The following is a 17,107-nucleotide window of genomic DNA, read 5'->3' on the forward strand; positions in this document are numbered from 1 at the left end:
TTATACCCCGTATGAAGCTCGCGCCCATCATCCCAGGACCGTAGTTCAAAACCAGCCTGGGCAGAAACCCTCATGAAACGTGATCTCCACGCGACCGTGCAAAACAGGAGCGGAGCGGTGGTCAGAGCGGCGGAGCACCCGGGTTGCGCAGAGGAGCCCGCAGCCCACAGAAGAGATGATAAATCGTACATAAATCACATCACATCAGACAGATTAGATGGTAAATACATCACAGCCCGCAGAATAAATCATAAATACATCACAAAACAGATGATAATTAAATACATAAATACATCACATCAGAATAGATCACAGCCCACAGAATAGATCAATACATCGCATCAGACAGGATAGATGATAAATGCATAAATACACCCCAGGGTGAGCAGAGGCAGCCTTAGAGAGGCAGCCTTAGTCCTCACGGGACGCGATGGGAGAATCACCCACCTTGTGGGTGGGGACAGGAGGAAAGCCCGGGAGGGAAGGGGGACATGGTCCAAAAGGAACATGTATTCAAGCCAGTGGCTCCCGCTGTCACCCCAGCTACTCAGGAGGCTGAGATCTGAGGATCATGTTTCGAAGCCAGCCTGGGCAGGAAAGTCCTCTAGACTCTTATCGATAAATAACCATTCAAAAACCAGGAGTGGCGCTGTGGCTCAAGTGGTGGAGCACTTGCCTTGAGCTGAAGAGCTGAGGGACAGGGCCCAGGCCCTGAGTTCAAGCCCCACAACCGAAAAAAAGAAAAAAGAAAAAAGGAAAAAGTATTCTTTACCTGACTTATAATGTAAAAAATAAAAAGGGAAAACACAAAGTACCATAAATAAAAGATGAAAACAGCCCAGATCTAATTTAAAAGCAGGACTACAGTCCCAAGATCGAATCTTTCAATCCAGTAGGTAGCAGTTTATAATTCGATTCTAAAGTGGAGTTTGTTTGTTTTTTTTGGTGCCAGTCCTGGGCTTAAACTCAGGGCCCAGGTGCTATCCCTGAGCTTCTTTTTCTGAAGGCTGGTGCTCCATCACTTGAGCTACAGCTCCACTTCAAGCTTTTTCTGAGTAGTTTATTGGAGAGGAGAGTCTCATGGACTTTTCTGCTCAAGCTGGCTTCCAGCCTCCATCCTCAGATCTCAGCCTCCTGAGTAGCTGGGATGACAGGTTTGAGCTGCTGGTGCCTGGCTTTTTTCCACCTTAGCTATGTTGCAAACTATACCCAGTCCCCGGCTTGGATTCTGACCATTGTCAGACCTTAGAGCTCACTGCGGGCCCATAGGATGGTCTCCCTTCCTTAGATTCTGCCCATGAGCCACCTGTGAGTTCCCGAAGGCTTGGTTTAGATCCCATGGGACCAAGACTTCTGTCCCTTGCTTTCTTCCTCCGAAATAGTGTCTCTCCAGTGATATGCATCATTCTAAAAGATAACGGCCCTGTTACTTTTCTTCACCCATACCAGATCTCCATAAGCTGAGTCTGTGAATCGGCCTGCCCGGGCTGGCTTTGAACCCCAACTCGCAGATCTCAGCCTCCTGAGTGGCTGGGCTGACAGGCGTGAGCCAACACGCCTGGTTTCAGAGCATCACTTTTTGACAAAGGTTCTCCAAAAATACACTGAAGAGGAGAAAACCTCTTCAATCAGTGGTGCTGGGGAAATGAAGACTCACAGGTCCAACATGGGAACGATGCATTATCGCTCTGTCTGCATTAGCATTTATTCATCATGTATCCACCATCTTAATACAAGACCGGAAACCTTAAAATGACTTCAGGAAATAATAGGGAAGGCACTGGAACACACTGGCCTAGGCAATAACTTCCTGAATAGAATCTTAATAGCTCAGCAAAGAAGAACAAAGATTGACAAATGGGGCTGCATCAGACTAAGGAGCTAACACAGCAGAGGAAACAGTTGTGTGGTTTGAGGAGAAAATCTGCAGAATGGGAGAAAAAAATCTTTGTCAAGGAACTACCCAGGTGTTGGAAAAACTAAAGACTCAACAAACTGCTGGGTGCTGGTGGCTCACACCTGTCATCCCAGCTACTCAGGAGGCTGAGATCTGAGGATCGCAGTTCAAAACCAGCCCAGGCAGGAAAGTCCATGAATGTCTTCAATAAACCACAGAAAACTGGAAGTGGCGCTGTGGCTCAAGTGGTAGAGTGCTAGCTGTCAGGAGTTGCATATCAGTAGAGTTTTTAGGATAAGGAAAGAGGGAGATGAGAGTACTGAGAAAAAGAACAAGTAACAGAAAACAGCCACCAAGAATAGAGCAAACAAGCAAATGAAACAAACAAAATAAAATACAGCCAAGAGCCAGTGGCTCACACTGTAAAATCTTAGCTACTGCAGAGGCTGAGATCTGAGATCATGGCTCAAAGCCAGCTGGGGGCCGTGTAGGAAATTCTACGAGACATTCCAGGGAACCAGCAAAAAGCTGGAAGTGGAGCTGTGGTTCAAGTGGTAGAGTGCTAGGCTTGAGTGAAAAAGCTCAGAAACAGGAATTCAAGCCCCAGACAAAGCAAACAAAATGAAACAAAATAGAACGAAGTCCTGAACTAGTTCCCCATCTTGTTGCTGACAAGGTTTTCTCCTTCAAATGATCTGCATTTTCAGACTCAGAACCCACTTTGGGATGAGATTTCAGTGGGTGTATGGGAATCTAGGGCTTCTGTTTGATCGGAGGAGAAATGGGGCCTGTCAGTGCTATTTCCAGTGCTCCAGGCCATGAGGGGCCCATCCAGTTACCTAAAGTCTCCGCTGGTCCAGGGGCTTGAACTCAGGGCCTGGGCGCTTCCCTAAGTGGTTTTGCTCAAAGCCAACACTCTACCCCTGAGGCACTGCACCACTTCCAGTTTTCTGTGGTTCATTGGAGATAAAGAGTCTCACGGGCTTTCCTGCTCAGGCTGGCTTTGAACCTCCATCCTCAGATCTCAGCCTCCTGAGTAGCTGGTAATCCCAGGGATTACTGCCCACTTGGGCAGTTCAGGCCACAGCTCTGTGTGTGTGGGGGGGCAGATCCAACAATACCCTGTTGTGTTTCCTATGTGGACCCATGTCCTGGGTTTGGGTTGTGTTAAAGGGAGATCACACAGGGCTGCTGGCTCCACCTGCCTTCCTCACCTCTGGAGTGGCTGGAATGATAGGCACGAGCCGCAAGACTGTCCTTCCTTTGGAGAACAGCAAACAGGTCAGCTATGGGGCACACCTGCACCCCTGGGGCAGCCCTCCCTGCCCTCTAGACTGCGTATGGCCAGGGCTCCATTTTGAGGCAAAGGTTAGACCACAACCCAAGGCTTTGGAGGAAGGCCGTATGAACCCCTCTGAGTAATTACCATGTCTTCATGTCCAGAAATTTCTCTCCTCAAGGTGAAAAAGAATCAAAGTAAGTTGGGTTCTGGTGGCTCACGCCTGTCATCCTAGCTACACAGGATGCTGAGATCTGAGGACCATGGTTGAAAGCCAGCCCAGGCAGGAAAGTCCCTGAGATTCTTATCTCCGATTAACCAAAACAAGCTGGAAGCGGTGCTGTGGCTCAAATGGTAAAGTGCTAGCGTTGAGCACAAAAACTTAGGGACAGTGCTTAGGCCCAGAGTTTTAAAAAAGTATGGTCTAGTATGGAGAGAAGAGGCATTTCTATTCTATGCTTTTTCTAACTTGGTCACATAATTTTGAACCCACAAAGAAAACTTTCCCAATGCTCAGCATTTTGCTATCCTGACAGTTCTCATAGTAACTCAAGTGAAAAAATAAATTTTTACCCATTTTGAAATACATGTCAACCTTGAAAGAAACACAGTAATACATGTAATACAGGAAATAAACTTTATTTATCTCTTCTTCCCAGATGTCATTGCCAACAGTTATAGATTTGCATACAATAGTTATTTATTGACTATTTACAATTTACAATAGTATTCTTTCCTCTGAAAAATATAAGTACAAAAGCTCAGTAAACAATGAGGTACTGCCATTTGGGACATCTGTGTGATAGCTTAAAGAATTAAATCTTTAGCAAATATTCAAAAAATCTGGGTAATAATAAAACTCTCTAATTTATCTGAAAAAATTACTGTTTTACCTCAAAACATATTGCACAAATTTTTAGAAAGGAAAAAAATCACCCTAAAATAAATAAGAAAGGCAAGCATTTCTTTAAAAGGGAGAAGAGGGTCAAAAAGAATGGGGAAGGGACATTGTTAAGAGGAGTAGGTGAGGTTATCCAAACTGTTTTAAATATAAAATTCTTCCCAAGAGAAAACTGAAGGAAAAGGAAAATCCCTAATCACCATTTCTCCATTGGAGGGGAGGGGAGGGAGGAGGGGTCTCTGGAGGCAGCGGCGCTGGGTCTGGGGCCGGGCCATGGTCTGTGCTTAGCTATGCGCAGGGCAGGGCCTCCCTCCTGACTGCAGGGCAGAGGTCAGCAGCATCGTTCCACGCTCCTTCAGGATGAAGACCGGAGCCATGACTGAAGACAGTATAATAAAAAAGAAAATGAAGGGGCAGAAGGAAAATAAACACAGGAACATACACACTTGCATTTTAAGATCAAGTTTTTTGAAATTTTCTTTCTTCCAAGTCCAAAATAAAATTACATTTATGATCTGGCAGCAGAGAAGTAGAAATGAATATGAAATCCTAGCAGAATCCTCTAGAAATTATTGTTCTTGAAATGATTCAAACTGACAGAGAGGTGTGTGTGTGTGTGTGTGTGTGTGTGTGTGTGTGTGTGTGTGTGTGTGTGTGTGTGTGTGTGTGTGTGTGTGTGTGTGTGTGTGTGTGTGTGTGTGTGTGTGTGTGTGTGTGTGTGTACACACGCGCCCACCAGTCCTGGGGCTCAAACTCAGGACCTGGGCACTGTCCTTGAGTTTCTCTTTTGCTCAAGGCTGGCTCTCTACCACTTGAGCCACAGCTCCATTTCTGGTTTTCGGGCTGTTCATTGGCACCAGTTTTTCTGCCTGGGCTGGCCTTGAACTTTTATTCTCAGAACTCTGTGACGTGAAAACTCAAGCTCTGCTGGAATTAATAAATTTCTTTCAAAACACTGCAAATGCTGAAGAACAAAAGCCAAAGTCTAAGGAAATTCTTTATATTAGAATGCTCAAGGCTGGTGGTCCTATCAAATATGAGGTTTGAATTGCCAAGTAAGGCTGTATAACTGAGACAAATTCTGAGTATATATTCAGTGGAAAGGAAAAATATGGCAAGTCTTCTCAACTGATAAATGACCCATATTGATTCCACTATTCATAAAGTACGCCTTATGGCAAATTATTGTTAAAAAAACTAGCTTATCTTGGTCCTAAGAACCCAAAGAAGACCCACAAAAATATCTTGCTATATCCAACTGTCCTTTTGTCACTTTTTATTTTGAAATTTTAGCTTGAGTTATTGGCATAAACAAAAATTCACGAGCTGGGCGCCAGTGGCTCAAGCCTGTAATCCTAGCTACTCAGGAGGCTGAGATCTGAGGATTATGGTTCAAAGCCAGCTGGGGCAGGAAACTCCAAGAAACTGTTATCTCCAATAAACCATCAGAAAACCGGAAGTGGTGCTGTAGCTCAAGTGGTAGAGCACTAGCCTTGAGCTGAAGAACTGAGGGACAGTGCCCAGGCCCAGAATTCAAAATCCACGACCAACACAAAAAAATAAAATAAAATAAATTCATAAATAAGTCAATAATGTGACACAATGTCAATGTTTTTTAGGAAAGACAAAAAAGGCTGGGAAAACTGCTACTTTTATAGAGCCCAGAAAACATGGCAACTAAATATAATGCACAGGTTTTATGGATCCTGGCTCTTGAAAATTATAAAAGATATTATTTTAAAAGTCAGAAAACTGGAAATACACACACACACACACATACATATCTATATGTGTGTGTGTGTGTGTATATATATATATATATATATATATATATATGTATGTATGTATGTATCTTTGTGCCAATCCTGGGGCTTGAACTCTGGGCCTGGGCACTGTCCCTGATCCTCTGTGCTCCACCACTTTGAGTCACAGCTCCAGTTTTGGTTTTCTGGCAGCTAAATAGAGATAAGAGGCTCATGGAGTTTCCTGTCTAGGCTGGCTTTGAACCACAATACCCTCAGATCTTAGCCTCCTGAATAACTAGGATTACATGTGTGAGCTAGATTACATGTGAGGTGCCTGGAATATTATCTTAATATTAAGTCTACTGAGTGTGATAATTGTGACTGTGCCTCCACCTACAGATATATTTTCAAGTTTATGTGTGTAGGTGTTAAATTCCTGTAAGCACAATGTTTGTGAGTAAATCTCAAATGTTACAAAGGTGGAAGATACACATGGGGGAGAAACAAGAGAACAAGGAAGAAAAGATGAGAAAATGTTAATAATTGGTTCAGCTAAGTGAAAGGCATATGTGTCCATTGTACTATTTTTTCCAAATTGTCTATCTGAAATGTTTCAAAGAAAAAAACTGAGCAAAAAAAGAAAAAAAAGGAAAAAAAGCTGGGCGCCGGTGGCTCACGCCTGTAATCCTAGCTACTCAGGAGGCTGAGATCTGAGGATCTCGGTTCAAAGCCAGCCCAGGCAGGAAAGTCTGTGAGACTCATATCTCCAATAAACTACTAGAAAACCAGAAGCGGCGCTGTGGCTCAAGTGGTAGAGCGCTCGCCTTGAGCTGAAGAGCTGAGGGACAGCGCCCAGGCCCAGAGTTCAAGCCCTACTACTACCACCACTACCACCACCAAAAAAAAAAAAAAAGGGGGGGGGAGCACATTCAACTAATAGAAATGCTATATAATTGGCATTTCTAGAGATAAATGATATAATTTATTTGAAATTATGTATTATATGATAAAGGAAAATATTAAGGCCATTGGTTAGATACAGGATTAATTTTTTCAGGATTTTCATATAATTACAATAAAAACGACCTAACAAAACTGTTTGTTGTATCCTCAGCTATTGTACTGTACACAATATAAAGAATAGTTTTTTTCAAGTCAATAGTTTTAGTCACTTAGGACAGTTAAATGATATATGTTAAGTACAGTTCATCCCTACTGGTGGTCATTCAACTGGTAATTAAAGGTAAACCCTAAATGTTTACAAGGAAACTAAATCATGTTAATAACAATATCACAAATCATATGTGGAAATAAGAGGAAGGGGTTCAGATAAGAAAACAGTCAATTGTATGAAAAATTTTAGGTATAATTTCACCATAATAATGTGCTAATCAGAAACAACTATGTTCAATTAAAGTAGGCTGCTGAAAATCCTCAGATTAAATGTGTTACCTTGTGTTGTGTATGATCTAGGATGTAATAAAACTCCATTTACTTTTTTTTTTTTTTTGGCAGTCATGGGGCTTGAACTCTGGGCCTGGGCGCTGTCCCTCAGCTCTTTAGCTCAAGGCAAGGGCTCTACCACTTGAGCCACAGCACCATTTCTGGTTTTCTAGTAGTTTATTGGAGATAAGAGTCTCACAGACTTTCCTGCCCGGGTTGGCTTTGAACCGAGATCCTCAGATCTCAGCCTCCTGAGTAGCTAAGATGACAGGAATGAGCCACCAATGCCTGGCTTCCATTTACTTTTGCTTTCATTATTTCAACTAGTCTTGACTCTACTGAAACCTTGTAGTATCTTAAATTCTGGATTTATGAAATATTTCTTCCCCTCCCTCCCTTCCTATTTTCCTCCTTCCCTTTGTCCTTCATGTGGTACTGAGGCTTCAACTCAGGCCTGGTACTCTTCCTCACCTCTTCAGCTCAAGGTGGTACACTACCACTTGAGCCACAGCACCAGTTTTTTTTTTTTTTTTCCTGTGGTTCATTGGAGGTAAGGGTCTCACAGGCTTTCCTGCCTGGGCTGCCTTGAACTGTGATCTTTGTATCTCAGCCTCCTGAGGAGCTAGGATTATGGGCGTGAGCAACGTGGTACAGGGCCATTTCACTTCTATCTCCAGAAAGTGCATTTTTGTTTCCCTTTCACAGACTTTAAGAGTTCCTGATGGTTCCTAATCATGCATTACTAACCTCTAGAGAAGAATGAACAGAAAATACTGCATTAACTCAGAGCACAATCATGTATGTTCACTAAACAAGAGATGGTTAGTATCATGCAGCACATCTGATTTTTGCATAAGAAGACACATTCTGCACTCACCACGTGCAAACTAAGCACAGGCCGGCGGCTTACTCAGAAGATACCACTGCGGGCCGAGGCAAACTACAAAGCCAGGAAGAAAAGAAGCTTAGTGGGTTAGTTTCAAGACCACACAACACATAGATTAGCATAGATTCTATGCATCTATCGTTATAGAACTGAACAGAATGCACGTAAAATGCTCCCAAATCAGGGATGTACAAAGCGTAAAGAACACAGAACACCTTCCTCCAATCCTTCCATTCCCTCTTCTCTCCTCTCCCCTTTGCCTTTTCTTTCCTTCCTTTTTCCTTTCTTTTCCCTCCTTTTCTTTCTTTCCTTCCCCCCCTTCCCTCTCTTTTTTGTCAGTCTGTAGGGCTTGAACTCTGGATCTGGGTGCTGTCCCTGAGCTCTTTTGCTCAAGGCTAGCCCTCTATCATGTTGAGCCAAGCACCACCTCTGGTTTTGTGTTTTCTTCATTGTAGATAAACTCTCAGACTTTCCTGCCCATGCTGGATTTGAACCACAATCCTCAGATTTCAGCCTCCTGTGTAGCTGGGATGACAGGCGTGAGCCACTGCTGCCTGGCACTTCCTTTCCTCCCTTTTTCCCTCCTTCCTCCCTCCCTCCCTCTTTTCTTTCTCCCCTCCTCTCCTTTCTTCCTGCTTTCTCTCCCCTTTCTTTCCCTTCTTCCCCTCCCCACCCATTTCTTTCTTCCTTTCTCTTTCAAGGTCAACAGACTATGCATATCTGCAAGTGAAAGGAAAGCTGTAGAGGAAGCAGCTCTCCAGGAGGAGAGTGGCCTGAAGAGGAGAGACCCTTTTTAACTTTCAATGTTAAAATTTAAACATGTACAGGTGCATTTCATGCTTGAATGCACGCTTCACAGCTAGGCAAACTAAGGGCAGACGACTTGTCTCATAATTCCATTACAGTGTATATGAAATTCAGTTACATCATCTCCCTTTAACCCTCACAGTGGAATGTTTTCAGGAACAACACATCAAACTAAAATTTCAGTTTAAATGAACTCAATTTCAAACAGAGCTTGTGCGTTAGCCAACCTTCTTCTTCTTTTTTTTTTTTGGGTCTGGTCGTGGGGCCTGAACTCTGGGTCTGGGCGCTGTCCCTCAGCTCTTCAGCTCAAGGCTAGCGTTCTACCACTTGAGCGCCACTTCCGGCTTTTTTCTTTTTTGCTTATGTGGTGCTGAGGAATCGAACCCAGGGCCTCATGCGTGCAAGGCAAGCGCTCTACCACTGAGCCACCTTCGCAGTCCTAGCCAATCTTCTTAAGTACATTCTATGCCCTGTTTTAAGATGGCCACATTCCAAAACCATCAGCTTGGTTTTAAGGCAGGATAACCCAAGGCTGAGTCTCCACCCCCCACCCCCCCAGTGTCATTCCAGTTACCTGTTCGATTCACTGTGAGTGGAACAAACACAATAGCTAACACCTTAGAGGAAAACTTGCAGAAGTGCTCGAAATGTATGGCTATGGACGTTCTATGCTTACCAGCACTACAAAACTGCAAATAACCTAGTGAATGGAACGAGGAGGAAACACGTGAACTAAACAGCAGGATGTGTATATCATACATTATAAAAAATGAGGTGGAGGCTGGGAAGGTGGCTCAGTGGTAGAGCGCTTGCCTCGCATGCATGAGGCCCTGGGTTCCATTCCTCAGCACTGCATAAGCAGAAAAAGCCTGAAGTGGTGCTGTGGCTCAAGTGGTAGAGCTCGCCTAGAGCTGAAGAGCACAGGGACAGCGTCCAGGCCCAGAGTTCAGGCCCCATGACCACTACCACCCACAACAAAAAAAATGAAGTGGGGTTAGCACAGTATCTTAAACCTGCAATCCTAGCTATCTGGGAAGATTAAAGTTTGCGGACAGCATGTCAACCAGTAAGCTAGGTCTCATGGTGGCTGCCTGCTACTCCACTCTGTGAGAAGCATGAATGGAAGCATTATAGCTCAGGAAGCCCAGGCGTAAATGCAAGATCTGGTTAGGATCTAATGAGAACAAAACAGGCAGGGAACATGGATCAAGCAGTAGAGTGCCTTCTCTGGCAATAGCAAGGCCCTGATTGCAGAAAGCTGGATGCGGGTGGCTCACACCTGTCATCCTAGCTACTCAGGAGGCTGAGATCTGAGGATCATGTTTCAAAGCCAGCCCGGGCAGGAAAAGCTGTGAAAATCCCATCTCCAATGAACCACCAGAAAACCGGAAGTGGCGCTGTGGCTCAAGTGGTAGAGCGCTTGCCTTGAGCTGAAGAGCTGAGGGACAGCGCCCAGGCCCAGAGTTCAAGCCCCAGGACCGACAAAAAAGAAACCAAAACCAAAAACAAAAAGATGCAGAATACAAAATATATTAAGTGTGCCCTCCAAACCCAAAACCAATCCCTCAAAAGACTGAACTTTCATGTTCGTAAAATTGAAGAACTAAGTGATGAAGCAAGAGTCATCGATGCAAGGCTTAGAAAATGTGGTTATTTCTGGGAAGGTGGCTCAGTGGTAGAGCGCTTGCCATGCATGCAATGAGGCCCTGGGTTCGATTCCTCAGCACCACATAAGCAGAAAAAGCCTGAAGTGGTGCTGTGGCTCAAGTGGTAGAGTGCTAGCCTTGAGCTGAAATTGCTGAGGGACAGCACTCAGGCCCAAAGTTCAGGCCCCACAAACTTAACAAAAAAAAAAAAAAAAAAAGAATTCATTTTTCCTTCTGAGACAAGCTGTCACTGTGCAGTCCCCAGTGGCCTCCGCTAGTGATCCTTGTGCCTTGGCCTCCTCAGAACTGGACTGGCAGCCCTGACCACAGCTGGCTCTTACACCATTAGCCAAGATAATCTTAGCATAGGGAAAGCAATTTGCAAGTTAAAGTTCTTCGTCAAGTATCTTCTTTTTTGTTGGTTGTGGGGCTTCAACTCTGAGCCTAGGCACTGTCCCTGAGCTTTTCAACTCCTGGCTAGTGCTCTAGTACTTGAGCCCCAGAGCCACTTCCAATTACCTCCTTTGTATACAATGTTTCTTGTTTGCAACATTAAAAAAATAGGATTCCAAACCACCTGAGTGTCACAGTGCTAGTTACAGCCTCTGACACCACAGCACCACGCGTACCACTACATATCATGATTATTTGTCAACGCACTTTGCATGAACCTTCCTGAAGGCAAAGGGAGAATGTTATGCAAGAATGAAAATCGTTTCTAAAAAGTGTCCTGAACCACTTATTATTTCAGGAGATTTAAAAATTCCCAAAAGGGGAAGAAGCAAGGGAGTGGGTACAAGACTGATCTGGAGCAAAAACCAATCAAGCCACGAACCCAAGGGTGGCTAGGTTGGTGGCTCAGCAGGTGAGGCTCCTCTGGCACGTGTGAGGCCCTGGACTCGGTCTCCTGCATGGCAAAAACCAAACTGAACCAACACAACAACCTATGGGGCCTCGGTGTTTCCCAAATCCGAGATCGGAGTATAGCACTTGAAGCCAGCCCAGGCAGGAGAGTCCATTAGGACTCTTATCTCCAGCTCCAGCTAAGCACCACGAGTCTCCAAGTGGCAGTATGGCCCAAGTGGTAGAGCCAGCCTGGAGCAAGTGCAAAGAGCCTTTCAAGGCCCCAAGTTCAAGCCCCAATACTGACACAAAAGGAAAAAAAAAACAATAAAACCTACATATAACCTGAAGGATGAGTGGGAAGGTAAAGCACCCTTCTTTCATTTCTTATTTGAGGGGTAATGCTTTCAGCTTCCCTTATTTAGTTTATAGCGCTGCCTATTGGCTTAAAATACATAGTTCTTATTATGCTTAGGTAGAATTTTTTTTTTTTTTGCCAGTCGTGGGCCTTGAATTCTGGGCTTGGATGCTGTCCATGCATGCTTCAGCTCAAGGCAAGCGCTCTACCGCTTGAACCACAGCACAACTTCTGGTTTTCTAGTAGTTTATTAGAGATAAGAGCCTCATGGAGTTTCCTGCCTGGGCTGGCTTTAAACCGTGATCCTCAGATCTCAGCCTCCTGAGTAGCTAGGATGACAGGCGTGAGCCACCGGTGCCCGGTTAGGTATGAATTTTTGATTCCTAGTTTCTTTGAGGTTGTTTTATCATGAAGCAATGTTGAATTCTGTCAAAGCTGATTTTTCTGAATCTAGTAAGATGTGATTTTTGTCCTTGATTGGTTAAAAATAAAAATAAGGGGCTGTGAAGGTGGCTCAGTGGTAGAGTGTTTGCCTTGCATGCATGAGGCTCTGGGTTCGATTCCTCAGTACCACATACACAGAAAAAGCTGGAAGTGGTGCGGTGGCTCAAGTGGTAGAGTGCTAGCCTTGAGCAAAAGAAGCGTGGGACAGTGCCCAGGCCCTGAGTTCAAACCCCAGGACCGACAAAAAATAAAGAAAAAAATCAATAAAGTAAACCCCAATCAATTAGAAAAACCTCTACTCTGAATGATTCATGCTTAACAAATTAAGATTATTTTTAGTTTTTGTTTTTCTTTAGAATTTTTTATTGTAAAGATACTATACAGAGGGGTTGCACTTACATGAGTAAGGAAATGAGTACATTTCCTGTCGAGCATTGTTACCCCCTCCTTTGTTTTTCCTGTTGGTTTTTTTTAAAACTGTATTTTTTGTCTTTTTTGGTACCGGGGACGGAACCCAGGACATTGCACTTGCTAGGCAAGCGCTTTGCCCTGAGCTACATCCCAGCTGTCAAACTAAGATTATTAAAAAGAGTTTTCTCTCTGTTGGTGAGTGCATACATTATACTGACATGCACCTTTCATCTTCTGTGTTTCTGCTGGTTAATTGGGGATAAAAGTCTCACGGACTTTTCTGCCAACATGCCTTTGAACTGCCGTCCTCAGATCTCAGCCTCCTGGAGTAGCTATAGAATTATAGGCATGAGCCTCTGATGCCTGGTTAGTCACAGTTCTTTTCTTTTCTTTTTTAAAAAAATAATTCAGTTGCTTTCTACTTTTCTGTTGTATGGTATCAAAAGTTCAAAAATGCCTAAATTATTTTAGCCAGAGTTAATAGGAAATCAACTGTAATAGTAATAGAATAAATAACTGTCATCTATGAAATATTATAGTTAAGTTCTAAAACTTTGCTACTTTGATATACAAGAATGGCTTTTTTTAACCAGCATGAGTTCTAGAAGATATGGCTATCAATTTCACATATCATTAAATATGTTAAGATGCTTTTAAATAATTAATATGCTCTTGAGGGCATCTAGTCACTTTTACCCTACATTAAATTCTCCTATGTAAATTCATTATTGCTTTTTAGAGTGTAATAATAATAGAAATTAAAAAAATTCACTATCTTTCATCAGTTCAAAGACTTGATAAAGAACACAGAATATAGGCAAGTGAGAGAAAACAATCTGTCTATATCCATCCATCCGTCCGTCTGTCCAGTTGTCCATCCGTCCATATCTACATGCACACAGTCTACTTCCACAGCTTACCACTAGCCGAGCATCTTCTCTTTCCAGGATTTTCTGAGTCTGGTCGTCGGGAAATCTCAGGACAGTGGTGATGACTTTTGCCATAGTCTACAAGGGAGGAGAGAGATGGTCATAGATAGACAGCACAGCCGAGGGGAGTCTCAACCCCTTCTGATGTGTCTGCCGGTGGGATTCTTTAGTGCTTTCAATGGAAGCCACGGACAAAGAAGTATGATGTGAAGGTGCTCAGGCCAGGAAATGCCAGCCACCTGCCAGAATTTCAATGAAAAAGGACTCCTCACAACATCCAGGTGTCCAGGTTGGGTTTGTACTACTGGGAGGCCACACATTTTCAATCCAATCCAATTGCAGGAAGCTATGAGGGTTGAAGGCACTTGGTCCTTTGTCAGGGAATATATTACTTTATTTTTATATTATGCTATCACAGATTAATTGTATTGCAAATTACTAGTGATTTGAAAAGGTTATTAGTCAAAATGTATGAAAGTGAGGAATTGATCTAAATAGTAACAATTAGATGCTCCCCAAGCCCGACTTCAGCTAAATCACATCATATATCTCATAAACATGGGCTACTGCATGAACACGAAGCATGCTTGGTAGGTTTGTTTGTTTGTTTTTTCCCCAAGACATGCAGCACATCAGCCTAATAGAAATTACATCTGAAAGAAACACAAATGTTTTGTTTGGTAGAAAAAACAGGATGAATCAAAACATTACACATGGTGGTTTGTAAAACAAGATTTAAAAACTGTGCAGATCTAATAAATACAGTATACCCGTTAAGGTAGACCGGCAACCCATTAGCTCCTGGAAAATTCTCCTCAAAGGGCTGCAAGTCCCTATTTTGTATCAAGATGAGATGTTTTGAGGAAGACAGAGAGGAAAGAAGATATATCACTTATGAAATAGGTTAGGATAACAAATTCAGTGCTTATACACAAAGTTAGGTGGTAGAACCTTCCTAGGGATTATGCTAGTGCTCCTCTAGACGGGAGGGTCCAAAAGAGTGACTCCAGAGATTCTTTGTTCATGGTTACATTCGACTTAAATGTGTGTGTGTGTGTGTGTGTGTGTGTGAGTTAGTCAAAAGTTTTAGAAACTCCATCATTAGGAAAAAAAAAGTATCATTTCCAGGAAGAAAAGGGTGTAACTAAAAGATCAAGTAAATGTTTTCAACCACAAACCCCAGATGCGGCAAGACTCTACTTCCAGCCCTCTTCTTCCCTTCATCTCCGCCTCTGCTGTCACCAAGATCAAAAGCAAACACATGGAGAAGCGACACTTGAAATGTCACTCACGACATCCTGGCAGGGCTGCCTCTCTGGGTGGATGGCGGGTCTCACTCACTCCTTTCTTTCATGGATTTTTCACTTTCAAATAAACTTACTCTGCTTATTTTTCTGTGCTTTTTTTTGCTCAAGGATAGCATTGTACCATTTGAGCTACAGTTAACTTCCTGCTATCTGGTGGTTAATTGGAGATTAAGAGTTTCATGGACTTTCCTGCCTAGGCTGGCTTTGAACCATGATCCTTAGCTCTCAGCCTCCTGAGCAACTAGGATGACAGGTGTGAGCCACCAGTGCCCAGCTTGTCTTAAACAAACATATAAACAAACTTAGTTCTTCTTGGGGATTCAAAAAGAACTTTACAAAACCCTCATGTAAGTTTGCATTAACTTGGTGGCATACAATCTTGTCTGCTAAAGTCCAGAAATCAAGCACATAGGTGGCATGAACTTTCAGGAGAAATACTAAGTGGTAACAATTTCGGTATTTTCTTTTTATTTACAGGTAGTAACAAACCCAGGTATTACTATATAAGAAGTTTATTTTTAAGGAAGTATCAAAAATTTAAAGCTCATACCTTTTCAAGTATAGAAAGCATTTTTTTCTAATTTCAGTATTATGTCAAACTCAAGGTCCCCAAAAGTGCACTTGACATTTATCCTGAAACAACTACACTTCTGTGCACAGGCACGTTTGTTCGTTCACATTTCTGGACTACATTAAAGGATAAACAAACCTTTAAAGCTCACCACCGACCCAGAATTTGCAGCTCATTACCTAGAAGAGCCTTACAGCTTGCCAGAAAAAGCCCAGGGGAAAGCCCAGAGACTCTTTGCCACCATCTTGAAAAAGTAACCAGTCTGTCTACTCTCTCTATAGTATCTTCAGGCCTGGGAAGTAAAGAAAAGTTCAAGAGGTCTCTCCTGCCCGTTTGTCCTTAGGGAGTCAATCCTTCAATAAAGTGTCTACTGAAAAGGAAGACAAACTACATTTCAAGATCAACCCACACCCATAATTGACAGTACAAGGAGCATAGCTCACAGGGCTTACCGAATCCCATTCTATACCAACATGTGTACCATAGAGGTACTTTTTCTTTGTGCCAGTCCTGGGGCTTGAACTCAGGGACTGGACACTGTGCCTAAGCATTTCTCTCTTTTTTTTGGGGGGGGGGGAGGTCCGGTTGTGGGGCCTGAACTCTGGGCCTGGGCGCTGTCCCTCAGCTCTTGAGCTCAAGGCTAGCACTCTACCACCTGAGCCACAGTGCCACTTCCGGCTTTTTTCTTTGTGCTTATGTGGTACTGAGGAATCGAACCTAGGGCCTCATTAATGCAAGGCAAACACTCTTACCACTGAGCCACCCTCCCAGTCCTAAGCATTTCTCTTCTACCAGGCAAGCTGCCCCTCTACTCTGGACATTTTGGTGGTTAATTGGATGATAAGAATCTCAAGGACTTTTCTGTCTCGGCTGGTATCCAACCAAGAGTCTCAGATTTCAGCCTCCAGAGTAGCTAGGATTACAGGTGTGAGCCACCAGTGCCCAGCTTAACTTTCTTTAAAAGCCTTATAAGATAAAGCTTGCTGTGTGCAGAAGCAGATAATAAAAAACAAAAACAACAACAAAAAAACCCCACAAAAAACAGGTGGGATGAGCCAGGGTCTGCCAGGCAGGAACCAACTGAAGATGGCCAGGAAACCACGTGTGTCAACACTGGCTGTGTGTGTGTGTGTGTGTGTGTGTGTGTGTGCGTGCGTGTGTGTGCGTGCGTGTGTGTGCGCGCGTGTGTGTGCGCGCGCGCATGCGTGCTAGTAACTGGGCTTAAACTCATGAGAGCTCTACTTCTTGAGCAACACATCTCCACTTCTAGCTTTTTCTTGATTAACTGAAGAAAAGTCTCACAAACTTTTATGCCTGGGCTGGCTTTCAACTGTGATCCTCAGATCTCAGTCTCCTGAGCAGCTGACAGACCTGAGCCACGTGGTATGTGGCTTTAATTGAAAAGCATTTGATGTAATGAAATATAATTTCTATAAATCTTAAGGATTCAAATATACAGCTCCATAACTTTTGGTGTTTGGCTGGGTCTCCGGTCTATTAATTCACTCTTTTTTTTTTTCTTGGTGCCGGTCCTGGGGCTTGAACTCAGGGCCCGAGCTGTCTGTTTCTGAGTTTCTTTGTGCTCAAGGTTCTACTATTTGAACCACAGTGCCACTTCTGCCTTTTCTCTGAGTAGTTTA

The 17,107-nt window shown here is 43.4% G+C and overlaps 1 protein-coding gene across 1 annotated transcript in view; it reads right to left on the minus strand.

The window, feature by feature from the left end:
* Positions 1 to 3,799: 3,799 nt before the first annotated feature.
* Golga4 (golgin A4) overlaps positions 3,800 to 17,107 on the minus strand; it is a gene marked incomplete at its 5' end in the record, with an annotated part of 65,340 nt that continues 52,032 nt past the window's right edge. The window contains 3 exons of the mRNA XM_013030261.1: positions 3,800 to 4,456; positions 8,143 to 8,205; positions 13,581 to 13,667. Coding sequence (XP_012885715.1) covers positions 8,176 to 8,205; positions 13,581 to 13,667 — 117 coding nt within the window. The remainder of the gene's footprint in view (positions 4,457 to 8,142; positions 8,206 to 13,580; positions 13,668 to 17,107) is intronic.

Source organism: Dipodomys ordii, unplaced genomic scaffold (assembly GCF_000151885.1).
Source record: "Dipodomys ordii isolate 6190 unplaced genomic scaffold, Dord_2.0 Scaffold128, whole genome shotgun sequence".
Taxonomy (NCBI): Eukaryota; Metazoa; Chordata; class Mammalia; order Rodentia; family Heteromyidae; genus Dipodomys; species Dipodomys ordii.